This window comes from Gracilinanus agilis, chromosome 3 (assembly GCF_016433145.1).
Source record: "Gracilinanus agilis isolate LMUSP501 chromosome 3, AgileGrace, whole genome shotgun sequence".
NCBI lineage: Eukaryota > Metazoa > Chordata > Mammalia > Didelphimorphia > Didelphidae > Gracilinanus > Gracilinanus agilis.
Genome location: NC_058132.1, coordinates 31,052,250 through 31,069,852, shown reverse-complemented (window position 1 = coordinate 31,069,852; position 17,603 = coordinate 31,052,250). Strand labels below are relative to the sequence as shown.

At 44.9% G+C, this 17,603-nt stretch overlaps 2 protein-coding genes across 2 annotated transcripts in view; both read left to right on the top strand.

The window, feature by feature from the left end:
* The window catches only part of ANKRD65 (ankyrin repeat domain 65), a 9,266-nt gene extending 4,083 nt beyond the window's left edge, over positions 1–5,183 (top strand). Inside the window, exons 2-3 of the mRNA XM_044668636.1 lie at positions 624–1,173; positions 4,126–5,183. Of these exons, the coding sequence (XP_044524571.1) occupies positions 624–1,173; positions 4,126–4,593 (1,018 nt within the window). The 3' untranslated portion in view covers positions 4,594–5,183. The remainder of the gene's footprint in view (positions 1–623; positions 1,174–4,125) is intronic.
* A 9,898-nt stretch (positions 5,184–15,081) lies between these two features.
* CCNL2 (cyclin L2) overlaps positions 15,082–17,603 on the top strand; it is a 35,563-nt gene continuing 33,041 nt past the window's right edge. The window contains exon 1 of the mRNA XM_044668635.1: positions 15,082–15,168. Coding sequence (XP_044524570.1) covers positions 15,082–15,168 — 87 coding nt within the window. The remainder of the gene's footprint in view (positions 15,169–17,603) is intronic.

The window sequence follows — 17,603 nt, the reverse complement described above, 5'->3', positions numbered from 1 at the left end:
AGATGAGGAAGGAAGGAAGGAAGGAAGGAAGGAAGGAAGGAAGGAAGGAAGGAAGGAAGGAAGGAAGGAAGGGAAAGAAAGAAGGGATGGAAGAGAGGAGAGAGGGAAAGGAAGGGAAGAGAGGAGAGAGGGAAAGGAAGGAAGAAAGGAATGGAGAGAGGGAGGAAGGAAGGAGGGAAGGAAGGAAGGGGAAAGGGTGAGAGAAGCTGGGGATTAGAGCAGGGTTAGACTTGAATAAGTCTAAAATTTAAGGGAAGGGGCAGTGAGGTGTTTAACCTCCATTGTCTAGCCCTTACCTCTTTTCTACCTTAGAACCAATATATGGTATTGATTCTAAGATTGAAGGTAAGGAGGTTTTTTGTTTTGTTTTGTTTGTTTTTAAGATTTAAGGGATAATGAATGGACTGTTCCTGCAGAAGTCAGAGATGGCAAATCATTTTCAAAGATTCCCATACATCCTAAATCTACCCATATATATCCTGGAAGGAGGAGAAGGATAAATTAGAAAGAGGATGAAACAAGGACCTGAGACTTCAGATCATTTTCTGTGGCTCAGGTTTAGGGGAGGGGCCCAAAGGGTTCTGGGGGATAATTCCCTACATCAATTACAATCTTCCCTACAGGGATCCAGTAGGCCGGACCCTGCTCCATCATGCAGTGGCAAGTGGCCACATCCCTCTGGTCCGCTTCCTAGTACAACGTGGGGCCGCAGTGGATGCAGCAGACGAGGATCTGGTCACTCCTCTGCACTGGGCCACCTGGAAGGGGCAGACCCAGGTGGCTGAGCTTCTCTTGCAGCGGGGGGCCCCAGCTTTAGCCAAGAGTCGAAGAGGCTTCACACCACTGCACTGGGCAGCTGCCCTGGGACATACACTTCTGGTCCAGAGGTTGCTTGCCCATGGCCTGGATGCTGCTAGTGGGGATGTGCATGGGTGGACAGCACTGCACTGGGCAGCTGCAGGGAACCAGCTTCATGTAGTAGAACTCCTGAGCCACCAGGGCATCTCACTGGACATCAGCTGTTCAGGAGGCCCTCATCCTGTGCATGTGGCTGCAGGGACTGGAAGAAAGGAGACACTGCAGTTCCTTCTGGTCCTGGGAGCAAATGTCAATACCCAAGATGGCACTGGAGCAACGGCCCTCACCATTGCCTCTGACCTGGGGGACCAGGAGGTGGGTTCTCCCTGGATGTGCTCTTTTCTCTGGTGGGGGGAAGGAGAAAACATCTTGGGCCCAATTCTCCAAACCAGAAGAGCCCCTCAAGGGTCCTTCTTTGTAGTCAGTAGTAGTGAATTAGTCTTGATTCAATAATGAGGAGGCCTACAACTACTAGAAACAAGGCAACAGGGTTGAAAGAGGAGATGCCTATCCTTTTCTCTCCCTTCCTTCTCTTGGCTTTCTGGAGTCACAGTCTGGGGAAAGGGATTTGATTGACAGAGCAAAGGAAAGGGCCTTGGATTAGGAGTCAGAAGACCTGGCATGGAATGAATCTTGGCTCTGATGCTACCCATGTGACTGGACAAATCATCTTACCTCTCTAAGCATTCCCAGAAATTGAGGGCTTGGAAAAGATCACCACTAAAAGCCTTTCAAGCTCGAACTGCTCTGATCTTATGCCAAGTAGAGGTTCACGAGGTGGGTGGTGGGAGGGGAGAGGTCCTTGGGCGAGTAGCGACAAGGATAGCAAATGAAATGATTTAGGAGTGGAGAGGGGCTTGATGATACGGTGCATAGACTCTGCAGCCAGTGAGAATGTGTGCTCAGCCAGCTGGGTTAGAACACGGTGTTCTGTGATCATGAAGGACACAGAGGCTTCTCTGAGGCTCGACTCTGTGAATGGAGATGGCCTTGTGGGCTGGGTGATCTGTCCTCTCTGGCCTTTCCCAATGATGGGGGTGGGAGAGGAAGCAATAGGGGCTCAGTTGAACTCTAAGATGCTTTGCCCTTAGGTCTAGGGGGAATTAACCAATCAAGCAATGAAGAACTACTTAGTAAGTACCTTCTATGTACCAAGCACATGGGTTAGACACTCCTAGATCCAAAGACAAAAATGAGGAGCCAAGATGGCAGCTTGGTAGCCGGGAAAGCTGAAACGGCTTCGAGAAGCCTTTCAAATCAAAGACAAAAATGAATCAGTCCCTGCCCAGCTCTCCCCAAAGAGGTTAAATTCTGCTGTTGTTCTGATGTTGCTATCTAAGTAGTTACAAGGACATCTTGGGTGGGAAGTCACTGCTGCTGGGGGCATCCCTTCAAGCCTCATGGAGGAGGTGACACAATGAGCTGAGGCTTGAAGGAAGCCAGGATTCTATGGAGTGAAGGTGAAATTGGAGGGTTTTCAGGCCTGGGGGTGGTCAGTGCAGGATGTCAGATTCCTTCTGTAAGCAGAACACCTACACACACACACACACACACTCTCTCTCTCTCTCTCTCTCTCTCTCTCTCTCTCATTCTCTCTCTCTCTTTCTGTCTCTCTCTCCCTCTCTTTCTTCCTCTCCCTGTCCCTCTTTCTCTCTCCCTCTTTCTCTCTCTCTGTCTCTCCCTCCCTCCTTCCTTCTCTCTCTCCCTCCCTCTCTTTCCCTCTCCCCCTTCCCCCCCCCCCCGTCTGTTTCTGTCTCTGTCTCTGTCTCTATCTCTATCGCTCTGTCTGTCGACATTTAAAGGTTCAAGGATTTGCTAAGGATTTAGCTAGAATGATTTCCTCATCAGAAGGGATCCACTTCCCCAGTCTAATGGACCAGTCCATTTCCCCTCATGCTCCTAGGCCTGTGCTATTCCTGTCTGGAGAGAGAAAGGAGGGTGTTCTGTGCGGTACAATGGAAAGAGGACACTAATCTTGGACACGGGAGACCCAGAGCATCGAGACTCAGAGCCAACATGTGGGACAGGCAGGGAGGAAGATACAAAGTTGACATCTCCTGCTATAGTTTAGTAGAAGGGTTGGGGTGAAGAAAATGGGCTACAAACAGATCATTATAACACACTATGATAAGGAAGGTTTGAAACAAAGTATTATGTGAAATACAGCTAGGAGGTACAGTGGCCAGAACGTCTGGAGGCAGGAAGACTCCAATTCCTGAGTTCAAATTCAGCTTCAGGCATTTATTAGCTGTGTGACCCTGGGCCAGTCACTTAGCCTTGTTGGTCTCAGTTTCCTCCTCTGCAAAATGAGCTGGAGAAGAAAATGACAAACCTCTACTATCTTTGTCAAGGGAATTCTGAAGGGGGTCACAGAGAGTCAGACACGTCTGAATAGCATACATCTAGCACAGGGCCATGCAATTTAGGTGCTTAATAAATGCTTGTGAGTTTGAATTAAATTCAGAAACCTTAAAATACTAGAGGACTATAACCCATCACTCCCATTCTCTCTGCCACCATCATTATCATCTGTGTGACTGAGTTTCAGCTCCTCCCTCCTGCCAGTTTGGCTGGTAAGCTGAGTCAGAAGAAACAATTTTTTTAAACCTTTACTTTCTTTCTTAGATTCAGTACTATGTATTGATTGGTTCTAAGGCAGAAGAGTGGTAAGGGCTAAGCAATAGGGGTAACGTGACTTGCCCAGGGTCACACAGCTAGAACATGTCTGAGGTCACATTTGAACCCAGGACCCTTGTCTCTAGGCCTGGCTCTCCATCCACTGAACCCTCTAGCTTGCCCCCCACCCCCTTTCCCCAAACAATTGGGACAACATGTAGCAGGATGTGATTTAAGGCTAAGCAATTGGCATCAGGTGTCCAAAGGAGGGATGGAGCTATGTGGGCTGGAGTGGGCAGGAAAGGAATGTAGGATTCAGAAGCAGCAGGTACCTTAGAGATTGAGGCCCAGAGACTTCACACAGATGGTCAATGGCAGTCACAATTTGCACCCAGCTCTCCTGCCTCCAGATCCAGGGCTCCTTTTCTACCTCAGTTGGGGCTAGAACCCTGCATAGTTCTCACAGTCATTTTTGCTTTAAGGATCAGGTAGATCGAAGACTCTGAGTTTCTCCCAAATCAGATCAGGGGCTCTCGAGAAAGAGGAGGCTGCTGTGTGGTCTCCCTGGTCCGTCAAAATGGAGATCAGAAAGACTAGCTCGCCCCTCTGTGCCTTCCAACAAAGGCCACTCAGTCTCCTTCCTGTCCCCAGGTGGTAAGGCTGCTCTTGGACCATGGAGCTGAGGGGGATCTTCCAGACCAACATGGCCGCTCTGCCCTCCACCGGGCAGCTACTGCAGGCCACCTTCCTGTGGTCCGGCTGCTGGTGGAGAGAGGAGCTGCGGTGGACGCCCGGGACGCACTATATCTCACACCCCTGCACCACGCGGCCCTGGGAGGACACACTGTGGTTGCCAGCTACCTGCTGGACCGAGGAGCAGAGGTGGATGCCGCCGGTTGGCTTCACAAGACTGCTCTGCACTTAGCCGTGGAGAAGGGTCACTGCTCCATGGCAGAACTATTACTGAGGTGGGGGGCCAGCCCCAACCTGCGGACACAGTGGCTGGAGACGGCAGCAGACCTTGCTGCTCCCGACAGTCCTCTTAAGACTCTCTGCTCTTTTCAGAAAGGCCAAGAGGAGATATGCAAGGCTGGACAGAACATGGGCCCCTCCACGTAGACATTGGAGGGAGGGAAAGTCTGGGTATGACCTGGCTTTGAGTGGGTCTATGTTACTGGCTAGCTCTGGACCTTGGAATCACAGGACTTATGGGAGAGCCCCAACTCTCTCCTTTTATAGTGGAGGAAACTGATTAAGATCACATTGGTATAATCTCTATCAGGCTATTGACCGCCTTGAGAAGGCAGGGGAAGGAGACGAGGAGAAAACCTGGATCCTAAAATACCAAAAAACAATTGCCAAAAATGGTCTATGTTTAACTGAAAAATGTAATTGTTTTAAAAGATCATAAGGATGATGAATAGAGTTGGCATCTATGCCTGGGCAATAATCTAGAAAATGCTAACGATCCTTGTATTATCTTATAGCCTTCCTGTGAGGAGAGTAAACCCTCTAGTGACATACAAAATTGAGTTATTGTTGTTGCTGTTATGCCCGAGACCTCAGAGAAATGCCTGTTTTCAAGAATGGATACCGCAGGGGACAAATGAAGGTGGGGACTGGGGAGTAAGCTAGATGGGCAGAGCCTATCCCATTTGCCATGTTTATTCTTTTTTTTAAAATTTTTTAAACCCTAATATCTTTTATATATAGCCTTCTATATTAATTTTATTTGTTACAGGGCTAGGCAATGGGGGTCAAGTGACTTGCCCAGGGTCACACAGCTAGGAAGTGTCTGAGGTCAGATTTGAACCCAGGACCTCCTGTCTCTAGGCCTAGCTCTCAATCCACTGAGCCATCCAGCTGCCCCCAATGTTTATTCTTTCTGAAGGCAGAATGGAGTGACCCAAGTCCCTGGACACTTGGCCCCATGACCTGGCCAGCTCTGAGGGTCGGGAAGAATAAAAACGTCTACCATATGCCATCGCTTTTTGAGGAGATTTACTAATAAGAATAGTTATTTACTAACAACAGTTAATAACAACTATAACATTTATACAGCACCTTAAGGCTTGCAGAATCCTTTCTATGTGTCCTTTTGTTTGATTCTCACAACTGTGTGAAATAGATGCCATTATTATCCTCATTTTATAGTTGAGGAAACTGAGGCAAACAGAGGATAAGTGACTTGCCCAGGGTCACACAGCTAATAAGTATCTGAAGTTGCCTTTGAACTCAGGTCTTCCTGACTCCAAGCTCAGAGGTCTCCACTATACCACCAGCTGCTAAAGTCAGTCAAAGTCACAACTGCAATGCTGTTCTATCATTTAAGTTACATCTGACTCTTTGTGGCCCCATTTGGGGTTTTCTTGACAAAGATACTGAAGTGGTTTGCCATTTCCTTCTCAGGCTTTTTATTTTTTTTTTTTAACCCTTAACTTCTGTGTATTGGCTCATAGGTGGAAGAGTGGTAAGGGTGGGCAATGGGGGTCAAGTGACTTGCCCAGGGTCACACAGCTGGGAAGTGGCTGAGGCCAGACCTGAACCCAGGACCTCCCATCTCTAGGCCTGACTCTCAATCCACTGAGCTACTCAGCTGCCCCCCCCCTTTTTTTTAAGAATGAGAAAACTGAGGTCAACAGGGTGAAGTGACTTGCCCAGAGGCACACAGCTAGGAAGTGTCTGAGGTTGGATTTGGACTCTGGAAGATGAGTTTTCCAGACTCCAGGTGTGGCACTCTATGCACTATGGTGCCTCCTAGCTTCTCCCTCACTGCCACTGCAGCGCCTATCATCAGATAAAGCTTTGAGACTGGCTTCAGTTCTCATCCTACCCTAAGGAAATACGGTACAGTGGAAAACATGCTATATTTGGAGTCGAAGACCTTGGGTTTGAACCCCAGCTTTGCCCCTTTGGTGTATCTGGGACTTTGTCTCAGCTCTGGGCCCCTCAGCTTCTTCCTCAGTAAAATGAGGGTGTTCACTGCCCTCAAGGTCCTTTGCAGCACCTACCCATGATCCTCCATAGCATCTCTCCTACATACATCTCCCACATCCTTCTCTCTCCTCTCCCACAAGCCCAGCCCTGGTTCAGCCATCACCTCTTGACTGTTATTCCAATAGCCTCTTAATGGGTCCATGTGTCTCAGGCTCTCCTCTCCTTTCAGATCTGTTCCTTCTTCAGCCACCAAAGAGATCTTAACGATTCTGTCTGAAACTGCGCCTCTCCTACTCGATAAACCCCCAATGACTCCAAATGACCTCTAGGTGCAAATGCAACCTCCTTATGGCCAATCCTAGCCCACCCTCCTAGCCTTATTGCTAGGACTATGTTGTTCACCCAAACTGGTCTTCTTACTCTTCTTCACACATGCTCTTCCTTCTCCCATCTAAATGCTGCTGCATCAGTCATCCCCCATCCCCAGAATGCTCCACTCCTCACCTACAGTCCTCAGAATCACTGCTCCAGCAGCAACTTCCATGGAGAGCCCTTCCTGAGCCCTACAGGGGTGAGAACCTTCCCACCCCTAATTCCTCTATGGTCATGTTTACATAGTCTATATATACTTGGCTCTCCGGTTTGAATTCCTCAAGGAGAGAAATTATTTAACTTTCATTTAGGTATCCTCCTGAGAGGCAGCATTACCTTATAGGCGGAGAACTGGCCTCTAGGCTAGGAAGACTCGTGTTCAATTCTTGCCTCTAATTCAGACTGTGTCTCTCTTGGCTGTTTGCTTCACTTCTCAGGGATGTCATCACTTTCCAGGGGTGTCACCTAGCAGAAGGGTCAAATACCCAGCCTGAACCAGATTAAATGTAGTTGGGAAATGGATAACAAATCAAATAAAAATACACTTACCCATAAATGTTTTGTGTCTAACTCTTCATGGCCCTATTTGGGGCTTCCCAGGCAAAGATCCTGGAGTGGTTTGCCATCTCCTTCATTTTTCAGATGAGGAAACTGAGGCCAATAGGGTTAAGTGATTTGCTCAGACATCTAGTGTCTGGGGTGAAATTTGAACTCAGAGGGCCTTCTGATTCCAAGCCCAGTGCTAGATCCATTGCACCACCTAGCTGCCCCAAACCACAGATAACATTACATTTTAAAACTAAATCAATATGTGGCCACTAGGGATCCTTACAAAAGGTTTAGTGGCCCCTATTCCAGTTGACACCAGAAGGGTAGACGACTTTCTAATACCGTTCCAGAAAAGGGGCTAATGTACATTGGTAATGGGATTTTCTTCACCTGGGAATTCTCTATGCCAATGAGATCAGAGATCAAATTACTATCCCGCTTTGTACCTCCAGGAGAATGCCTTGTACATAGTATATATATGTATATATATATCTTTGTGTGTGTATGGGGGTTAATAAATGCTTAAAAAAACCTTACCTTCTATCTAAGACTCAATACTATGTGTTGGTTCCAAGATAGAAGAGTGGTGAGGGCTAGGCAATGGGGATCAAGTGACTTGCCCAGGATCACACTGCTAGGAAGTGTCTGAGACCAGATTTGAACCCAGGACCTCCCTTCTTTTGGCCTGGATCTCAATCCACTGAGCCACCTGCCTTCAATAAATGTTTTTTTGATTGAATAATTGTTATTCTACTTTGCTTCTCTTGAGTTCCCATCTTGTACAATAGGAAATGTCCCTGATCTTGATTCTAGAAACTACATATTTTTCTTGAAAAGGGTAAACTTGAGGCAACTAGGTAGCACAGTGGATAGAGCACCAGGCCTGGAGTCAGGAAGACTTGGGTTCAAATCTGGCCTCAGACACTTCCTAGCTGTGAGACCCTGGGCAAGTCACTTAACCCTGATTGACTACCTTTTGCCACTCTTCTGTTTTAGAACTGATGCTAAGACAGAAGGTAAGGGTTTTTTTCAACTGCTTGATCACATGGGTAGATGGGGATATGATTGGGGATGTAGATGCTAAACGATCACCCTAATGCAAGTACTAATAATATGGAAATAAGTCTTGATCAATGACACATGTAATACAACCCAGTGGAATTGCTCATTGCCTCAGGAAGGAGGTGGGAGGAAGGGAGGGAAAAAACATGAATCATGTAACCATGGGAAAATATTCTAAATTAATTAACTAAATAAACTTAACAAAAAAAGAAGGTAAGAGTTTTTTGTTTTTTTTAAAGAGGGAGGGGTCTAAACTTACGGGAGAGAGATTTTTCTTTAAAGACTTAAAAATAAACATATGTTTAAACATAGATATCTATAAGTTTATATCAGTAATTTCCCTCATATCTATCTCTTCCTTGCCAATCTCTTTGAATCTTTTAGACAAGCTGAATATTGCCAAATGTAATAATCTTTTTTACAATTTTAACAACTGGCTAAGGTTCATGGATGAGTGTGAAGCCAAATGCTGGGGTTTAAAAAATTATTATTTGTATTTTAATAACAAATTTCCACATAACTTTTCCAAGGTTATATGATCCATATTGTCTCTCTCCCTTCTTCCCTCTCCCCTCCCAGAGCTGACAAGCAACTCAATCTGGGTCATACATGTATTATCACACAAAACATACTTCCATATTATTTTTTTTGTAGATGAATAATCTTATAAACCCCAAACCCAAAACATATCCCCAAATAAAAAAGTGAGAAATCATATGTTTTTCATCTGCATTTCTACTCTAACTTCTTTCTCTGGAGGTGGACAGCATTCTTTGTCATAAATCCCTCAGAATTGTCTTGGATCACTGTTTTGCTGTTTGTAGCTTTCTATCACAGTTGATCATTCTACAATATTGCTGTTACTCTGTGTAATGTTCTCCTGGTTCTGCTTATGTCACTCTGCATCAATTTGTATCTTTCTGAGATTTTTTTTAAACCTTTACTTATCCATCTTATTGATTCCAAGGCAGAAGAGTGGTAAGGGTTAGGCAATGAAGGTTAAGTGACTTGCCCAGGGTCACACAGATAAGAAGTGTCTGAGGTCATATTGGAACCCAGGACCTCCTATCTCCAAGCCTGGCTCTCACTGTACCACCATCCACTGTAAAACTCCAGTAGTGCTGTTTTTAAGACAGAAAGTATACCCATTCCTCTTTTAAATACATTCATCAACTCTCTATTCACTCTACATTCCTGCTTCACACAATCTCCTCCATTTATTTACTTATTCACACATAAACTACATAGAATAAAAGCTCAAAATATTTCCATCTATAAATTTGCAGGGGCTTGCTTCTGACTTAGAGAAATTCAACTGAAAATCACTAATTCTTTCCAAACCACTGGCCTTTTATAATAAAAGACTACTCTAATCCTCCAGTCCTCCAGGTCACACAGAAATTATTGGGCTTGTAAAGAGTCTTGCTATTTAACAGATTGGCTAATAGATCTTTCCCAGGAATTTAAATTGTTTCATCATTCTTGCTCATAGAGAAGGGAATGTAGAACAAATATTTATTAAGTGCCTACCATGTGCCAGGCCCAGTGCTAAGCATATTACAAATATTATCGCATATGACCACAAGATTATAGATTTAGATCTGGAAGAGATCTTAGAGTTCAAAGGCCAGTCCTTTCATTTTATAGATGAGAAAACTAAGGCATAGGGGGACTGTGACTTGTTCAGGATAAAACAGCTAGTAAATATCTGAGGTTGGATTTGAACTCAGCTCTTCCTGACTCCAAGGGCAGATAGGTGGTGCAGTGGATAGAATTCTGGGACTGGAGTCAGGAAAGCTTATCTTCCGGAGCTCATATCTAGCCTCTAACACTTACTAGCTGTGTGACCTTGGGCAAGTCACTTAATCTTGTTTGTCTCAGTTTACTTATCTGTAAAATAAGGCAGAGAGGGAGTATCTAGGCAGCTAAGTAGATAGAGCACCAGAACTGGAGATGGCCTCCTAGCTGTGTGACCCTAGGCAAGTCACTTAATTCCAAATGCCCAGTCCTTACTGCTTTTGTGACTTGGAACTGATACTTCGTATTGATTCTTTTTTTTTTTTTTTTAAACCCTTACCTACCTTACTGTGTATTGGCTCCAAGGCAGAAGTGTGGTAAGGTTAGGCAATGGGGGTCAAGTGACTTGCCCAGGAGTCTGAGGTCAAATTTGAACCTAGGATCTCCCATCTCTAGGCCTGACTCTCAATCCACTGAGCTACTCAGCTGCCCTCTTAATATTGATTCTAAAACAGAAGGGAAGAGTTTGAGGAAAAAAATGAGCTGGAGAAGGAAATGGCAAACCACTCCAGTATCTTTGCCAAGAAAACCCCAAATGGGGTCTGGGAGAACTGGACAAGACTTAAAGACAATTGACCAGCAACTCCCTGACCTTTAGCCCAGTGCTCTCAATACTACAAGACAGATTCCAAGATCCTAATTTCACTCAGAATTATAAGACATTTAGAGAAAGAGTTTTTAACCATTTTTTTTGTACCATGGACCCCGAAAGCAGTCTGGTGAAAATGGGTATGACCTACATATAAAGAGTGATGCCATCAAACTGTGGTATATGCGGGTGATGGAATACTATTGTGCTAAAAGGAATAATAAACTGGAGGAGTTCCAGGCGAACTGGAGAGACCTCCGGAAACTGATGCAGAGCGAAAGGAGCAGAGCCAGAAGAACACTGTACACAGAGACTGATATACTGTGGTAAAATCGAATGTGGTGGACTTCTGTACCAGCAGCGATGCGGTGACCCAGGACAGCTCTGAGGGACTTATGGTGGGGAACGCTACCTACATTCAGAGGAAGGACTGCAGGAGAGGAAACATTTAAGAAAAACAGCTGCTTGAACGCATGGGTTGGGGACGGACAGACGACATGATTGGGGATGTGGACTCGAGACTACCACACCGATGCAACCACCAACAATTTGGAAATGGGTCTTGATCACAAGGACACATGACAAAACCAGTGGAGATGTGCGTTGGCCATGGGTGGGGGGAGTGCAGGGGGGTGAAGGGGAAAGTAGGAGCATGAATCATGTAACCATGTTGGAAATGATTATTGATAAATGTTTAAAAAAAAAAAAGAGTGATGCCATAAGTAAATTAGAACACAGAATAGTTTACCTTTCAGGTCTATGGAGAAGGGAAGAATTTATGACCAGACAAGAGACAGAGAACATTATAATATATAAAATGAGTAATTTTGATTGTATTACATTCAAAAGCTTTTGTTAAAACAAAACCAATGTAACTGAGATTAGAAGGGAAACAACAAACGGGTGGGGGGGGAGGAGGGGAATTTTAAAACAAATTTCTCTGTTAAAGGTCTAATTGCTCAAATTTAAAGAGAATTAAGTCAAATCCATAAGAATACAGGTCATTCCCCAATTGACAAGTGGTCAAAAGATATGAACAAACGATTTTCAGATGAAGAAATCAAGGCTATCAATAATCATATCAAAAAATGTTCTAAGTCCCTCAATTAGAAAAATGCAAATTAAAACAGTGCTGAAGTACTACTACCTCATACCTATCAGATTGGCTAACATGACACTAAAGTGATAAATGTTGAAGGGGATGTGGCAAAATTGGGACACTAATGCATTGCTGGTGGAGCTATGAACTGATCCAACCATTCTGAAAGGCAATTTGGAACTATGTCCAAAGGGCTATGAAACTCTGCATACCCTTTGATCCTGTAATACCACTGCTAAATCTATATACCAAAGAGATCATTAAAAGGGGGGAAAGATCTACTTGTACAAAAATATTTATAGCAGTTCTTTTTGTGGGGGCAAAGAATTGAAAATTGAGGATATATCCATCAATTGGGGAATGGCTCAATAAATTGTGGTACATGTTGGCCATGGAATATTATGTGCTATGAGAAATAAGCAAGATGATTTCAGAAAAAAACTGGCAAGATCTACATGAACTGATGTAGACTGAAATAAGCAGAACTGGGAGAACATTATACGCAGTAACAGCAATATTGTGGAATGAACAAATATGAGACTTTGCTACTCTTAGCAATACAATGATCTGAGACAATTCTGAAGGACTTATGACAAAGAATGCTGTCCACCTCCAGAGAAAGAACTGTTGGGAGTCAGATGCAGATCAAAGAACACTATCCTTCACATTAGTTTATTTACAGTTTTATTTTAGGATTTTGGCTTTATGTGAGTATTCTCTTAAAGTGACCAATACGAAAATATTTTAAATCAGAATACATGTATAACCCAGCTCAAATTGCTTACCTTCTCTGAGAGGGGGGGAAGGAACAGAGGATAGAAGACAATTTGGATCTTATAATTTCAGAAAACACATGTTGAAAATTGTTATTGCATGTTATTGGGAAAACAAAATATCTTTGAATAATTATTTTTTTTAAAAAAGATACAAGTCCTTTCAGGATAGAGACTGTCTTGATTTGCTGGTACGGGGTATTGAGGGAAGACTAGCATCTCTGGTGTTAGCCCTTTTCATGGCTGTAGTTTGTCAAAAGGAATATGAAAGATTCCTGGAAAGGGAGGTTAGTGGCTTTCAATACCAAGCTGAAGGGCTTATAGTTTATCCTAGAGGAGGCTGTAGGGAGACATTAAAAAGTGTCTGGAGCTCTGAGGACTTTTTTTGTTTTGTTTTGTCATGTCTGACTCTTCCAGACCTCATTTGGGGTTTTCTTGGCAGAGATACTAGAGTGGCTTGCCATTTCCTTTGGCTCATTTTTATAGATGAGGGACCTTGAGGCCCACAAGGTGAAGAGACTTGCTTAGGGTCACACAGCTAGTAAGTGTCTGAGGTCAGTTTTAAACTTATGAAAAATGCCCAGTGGTTTATTTATTGTGCCACCTATCTACCACTTGCTTTGATCACAGGTAAGCCTTTCTCAGCCTTGGTTTCCCAATGTATAAAAGGTAAAATGGTCTAAGGTCCCTTCTAGCTTGACAGCTAAAAATTCTCTTTACAAAGATTATTTTGGCAGCTGTGTGACTGCTGTTAATTCATCAAGAGACCAAAAACAAAGAAGTCCTGTTAGGCTATTGCAAAGGGGAGCAAGGCTGGGTAGGGGAGGTCCTAAGTTCAAATTTGGCCTCAGATACTTCCTCCTGTGTGATCTTAGGCAAGTCACTTAACCCTAAATGTCTATCCCTTACTGCTCTTCTTCCTTGGAAATGACATTTAGTATCAATTCTAACATAGAAAGGATTAAAAAAAAATACTACTGCAATAGTCTAGGAGAGAAGCAATGATGACCTGAGCTGGGGGGTGGGGTAGGGGTGAGAAATGTATCAAGGGGAAAAGATGGGAATGGAAGAAAGAGAATTTTTTCTTTAAACCCTTAACTTCTCTCTTGGAATCAATACTAAGTATTGGTTCCAAGGCAAAAAAGCAGTAAGGGTGGTGAGGTTTGAACTCAGGACCATCTCTGGGTCTGGCTCTCAATCCATTGAGCTACCTATCTATTCCCAAGAGATGTTATAAAGATAGCATTCATGAGCCTTGGCCCCATGTAGGGAAGGAAAGGGAAGAGCCAAAGAGAATTTCAACCTGAATAGGAGTGTTTGATTGAAGGGTGGTTTAAAAGGGAAGATCATGAATTGTTTTAGACAAACTGAGTCCGAAATGAGTATGGTACATCTCACAGACAAGCCCCACAGATTCAGATGTCTTCTGAATAGAAATGATACTTGAGCCCAAGAGTGGCAATTAAGAGTGGAAGAGAGAGAAAACAAAGGGAGAGAAGAGGTCCTAGGACAGAAGCTTGGGACCCCCTCCACCACCACAAACAGGATAAGGAGATGATCTCATCAGTAAGACTTAGATAAGATTTCCTGGCTTGAAGAGACCTCACAGACTATCAAGCTAACCTCCTCATTTTATAGAGTAGGAAACTGAGGCTGAGGGAGATAAAGTAGTATCAGCGATGGGATTTGTAGAGAAGGTGCAGACACCTAAGCAAGAATGTATCCAGGGCAAAGGGCTGTACATCCGTTGCAGAGCGGCTGGGGAGGAGGGCTGAGAAATGACCACTAGGCTGACCAAGGAAAAGTCGGGCCTAATTGGGCAGTTTCTTTGGAGCGGCGGGGACCCTAGCCACGGAGTAGGCCCAAAGGGGACTCTCAGCTGGCCAACGAAAAGAAGTCCTCTTCCTAGACTTCCGAGTTCTCCAAAGCAGGGGCCGCTCGCGGGTCTCAAGCGGCCGCTCAGACCCCACGGCGGTCCCAACCGCCTTGCCGGAGACCTGCTCCCTGGGGTCAGCCCGGACGAGTCCAAAGTCGCCCCTAATGAACAAAATGGTCAGACACTAGGGGGAAGGGACGAATCTTCTGAGTTTCTCTAGAAATGACTGTCCAAGCCCTGGGGCTCCTCCAGTCTCGTTGCTTCATTAAACGGGAGGGCAAACTGAGGTTCCTGAGATGGAGCGTGATTGGAAGCAGAAGGGAAAAGAGACCTTTCATGCCGGGAAGTTCTTCCTCAACCCGGTTCTCCCGAGGCCCGGAAGTAGGAGTCGAAACTGGGGCGGGGGAGCGTCCACCCCATGCCCTGGCAGTACTTGCGGTTGGAGGCGGCACCGACCCCGGAAGTACTCGGGGAGGCACCGGTGTTTCCGGAGTCCTTTACATGGCCGCCGCCACTTGGGGCTCACACACCATCTAGAAGATCTAAGGGAGCCATGGTGTTACTCACTGCGCCGCTAAGGGTGCGCGCCCGTCTCACCGACCGCTACTGGCGGAAACAGGACTTGCTGCAGTACGCCCGGGTGAGCGGCAGAGCCTAGGAGCTCCCTCCCTTCCCCCACTCTCCAACCTAGGATCCTTCTCCTCTCCCCCCCATTTACCGTGGCCCCTCCCTCTTTTCCACGGCCCCCCCCCTCTATACTCTGACATCTTTCTCCTCCCATTGCCCCGCCCCCTCTGGAGACTCTCCCTCATTCTCCATGGCTCCTCCCCCTCCTTCCTCCGTAGCCTTCCCCTGCCTCATGGCTCACTCCTCCCCCCCAGCTCCGGCCCCTGAGGCCACTAGAGGGCGCGGTGGATAGAACGCAGAGGGTGATTGTTGTTGTTTTGGTGGTGACCCCGTTTGGGGTTTCTCGGCAGAGACATTTCCTTCTCCAGCAGATTTTATAGAGGAAATTGAGGCAAACGTGGCTAAATGACTGGTAGTGTCTTTGGTTGGATTTGAACCCAGATCTTCCTGATTCTCTATCAATTGTGTCACCCAACTCATTATTTGGTCTTTTTTTTTTTTTAAAACCTTTTCCTTCCATCATAGAATCAATCTGTGTAGTGGTTTCAAGGCAGAAGAATGACAAGGACTAGGCAACAGAAGTTAAGTGACTTTCCCAAGGTCACACAACTAGCAAATGTCTGAAGGCAGATTGGAACCCAGGACCTCCCATCTCTAGGCCTGACTCTCAATCCCCTGAGCCACCTAGCTGCCCCCCATACTCAGTTTTAATTGGTGCTGATTAATATTTGCTAACCACATTCAAATTAAGCCATGTTTAGCCATTGTGTTTGCTTTTAGTTATTTGATACCTACTGCCAGCATGGAAGAAACTAGAAGCCAGAGCACCTGATTTTTAGTCTCAATTTTGCAAATTACTGGTTTCTTCTAAATAGATCTCTTAACTCTTCCCAAGATTGCTGTAGCTGCCTAATTGGTCTCAGATTCCTTGATTGTAAAATTCCTCTCCTTCATACAAAATATAAGCTTCTGAAGGGTTGGGAAGAACCATATTTATTTTTGTGTATCTGGCCCCTAGAACAGTGCCTAGTACACAGTAGACACTTAATGCTTGTTGATTGGCTGATTGACTATTTAATCAAATGGCTGTCAGGCAATAAGAATTTATTAAGTGTCTACCATGTGCCAGGCAAAAGTATTTTCTAAAAAGTTCAGATACTCCAGGTTAAGAACTCTGATACCCAGGGTTCTAGCTGTATGACCCTGGACAAGTCACTTCACCTCTGTTTGCCACAGGTTTCCTTTCTATAAAATGGGAATAATAGGGATAGGTAGGTAGCTCAATGGATAAAGGGCCAAACCTATAAATGGGAGGTCCAGAGTTCCTATGAGGCCTCAGATATTTTCTAGCTATGTGACCCTGGGCAACCCATTTAATCCCATTGCTTAGGGCTATGATGGCGGACCTATGGCAAGTGTGCCATAGGGGTTACTCAGAGCTCTCTCTGTGGGCATACCTGCTATTGCCCCAGCACAGAGTTCACTACTAGAAGGAAAGAAAGGACATGGGGCTGCGCCTGAGGACATTTCTCACATTACCTGCCCTCTAAAGGGTTCACCATTGCTGACCTAGGGCTTACTGTTCTTCTGCCTTAGTACAGATACTTAATATTGATCAACTCTGAGAAAGAAAGTAAGGGTTTTAAGAAAAATGGGGATAATAAAAGCATCTCTTTCCTAGAGTTGTGAGGACCCAGTGAGCTAATAATTGCGAAGGACTGATTTAGCACAGTGCCTGGCACACAGTAATCACTATAAATATTAGCTATTATTATTCTTAGTTTCTAGACACTGAACCAAACCTAGGGATAAAAAGAAAGAAACCAAGAGCCCCTGTCCTTCTAGAGCTTTGGTTCTAATGGGGTGGACCACATATAATAAATAATAGGGGCACATAAATTAGAACAGAAGGAAGGTCACCTCTGAGGAAAGGGCCTGAGTGACCGGGATGATGAGCTGAGTGGAAAGGAGGGCCTGGGAAGTTCAGGGTGAAGATTTGAGGAGGGAGCATAGTGTTAGTGAAGGGCCCTCTGTGCCTTGTACTGGACCAAACTGTGGGAATACAGAGAAAGGAAGAAAAACCTAGGCACTGCCTTCAAGGTGCTTATATTCTAATAAGGAGACAGCATACAAATAGTAGGCACCTATGAGACAGTGGATGAATGGTTGATCAATGTGTGGCAGCCATCAGGGTCTATTGGTCCATCTCATGGGGCACATTAAGAGGAGGGAGACATAAGAAGTCTGGACATGTAGGAAGGGACCGGCTTGGGAAAGGCTTTGAAATTCAGACAGAGGATTTTCTATTTGATCTTGAAGATAATAGAAGCCACTGGAGTTCATTGAGCAGGAAAGGGAAGGAGCGTTTATTAAGTACCTTCTGTATGTCAGGTACTGTGCTAATAATACTCATTTAATCCTCACAGCAACCCTGTTTTTTTTTTTTTT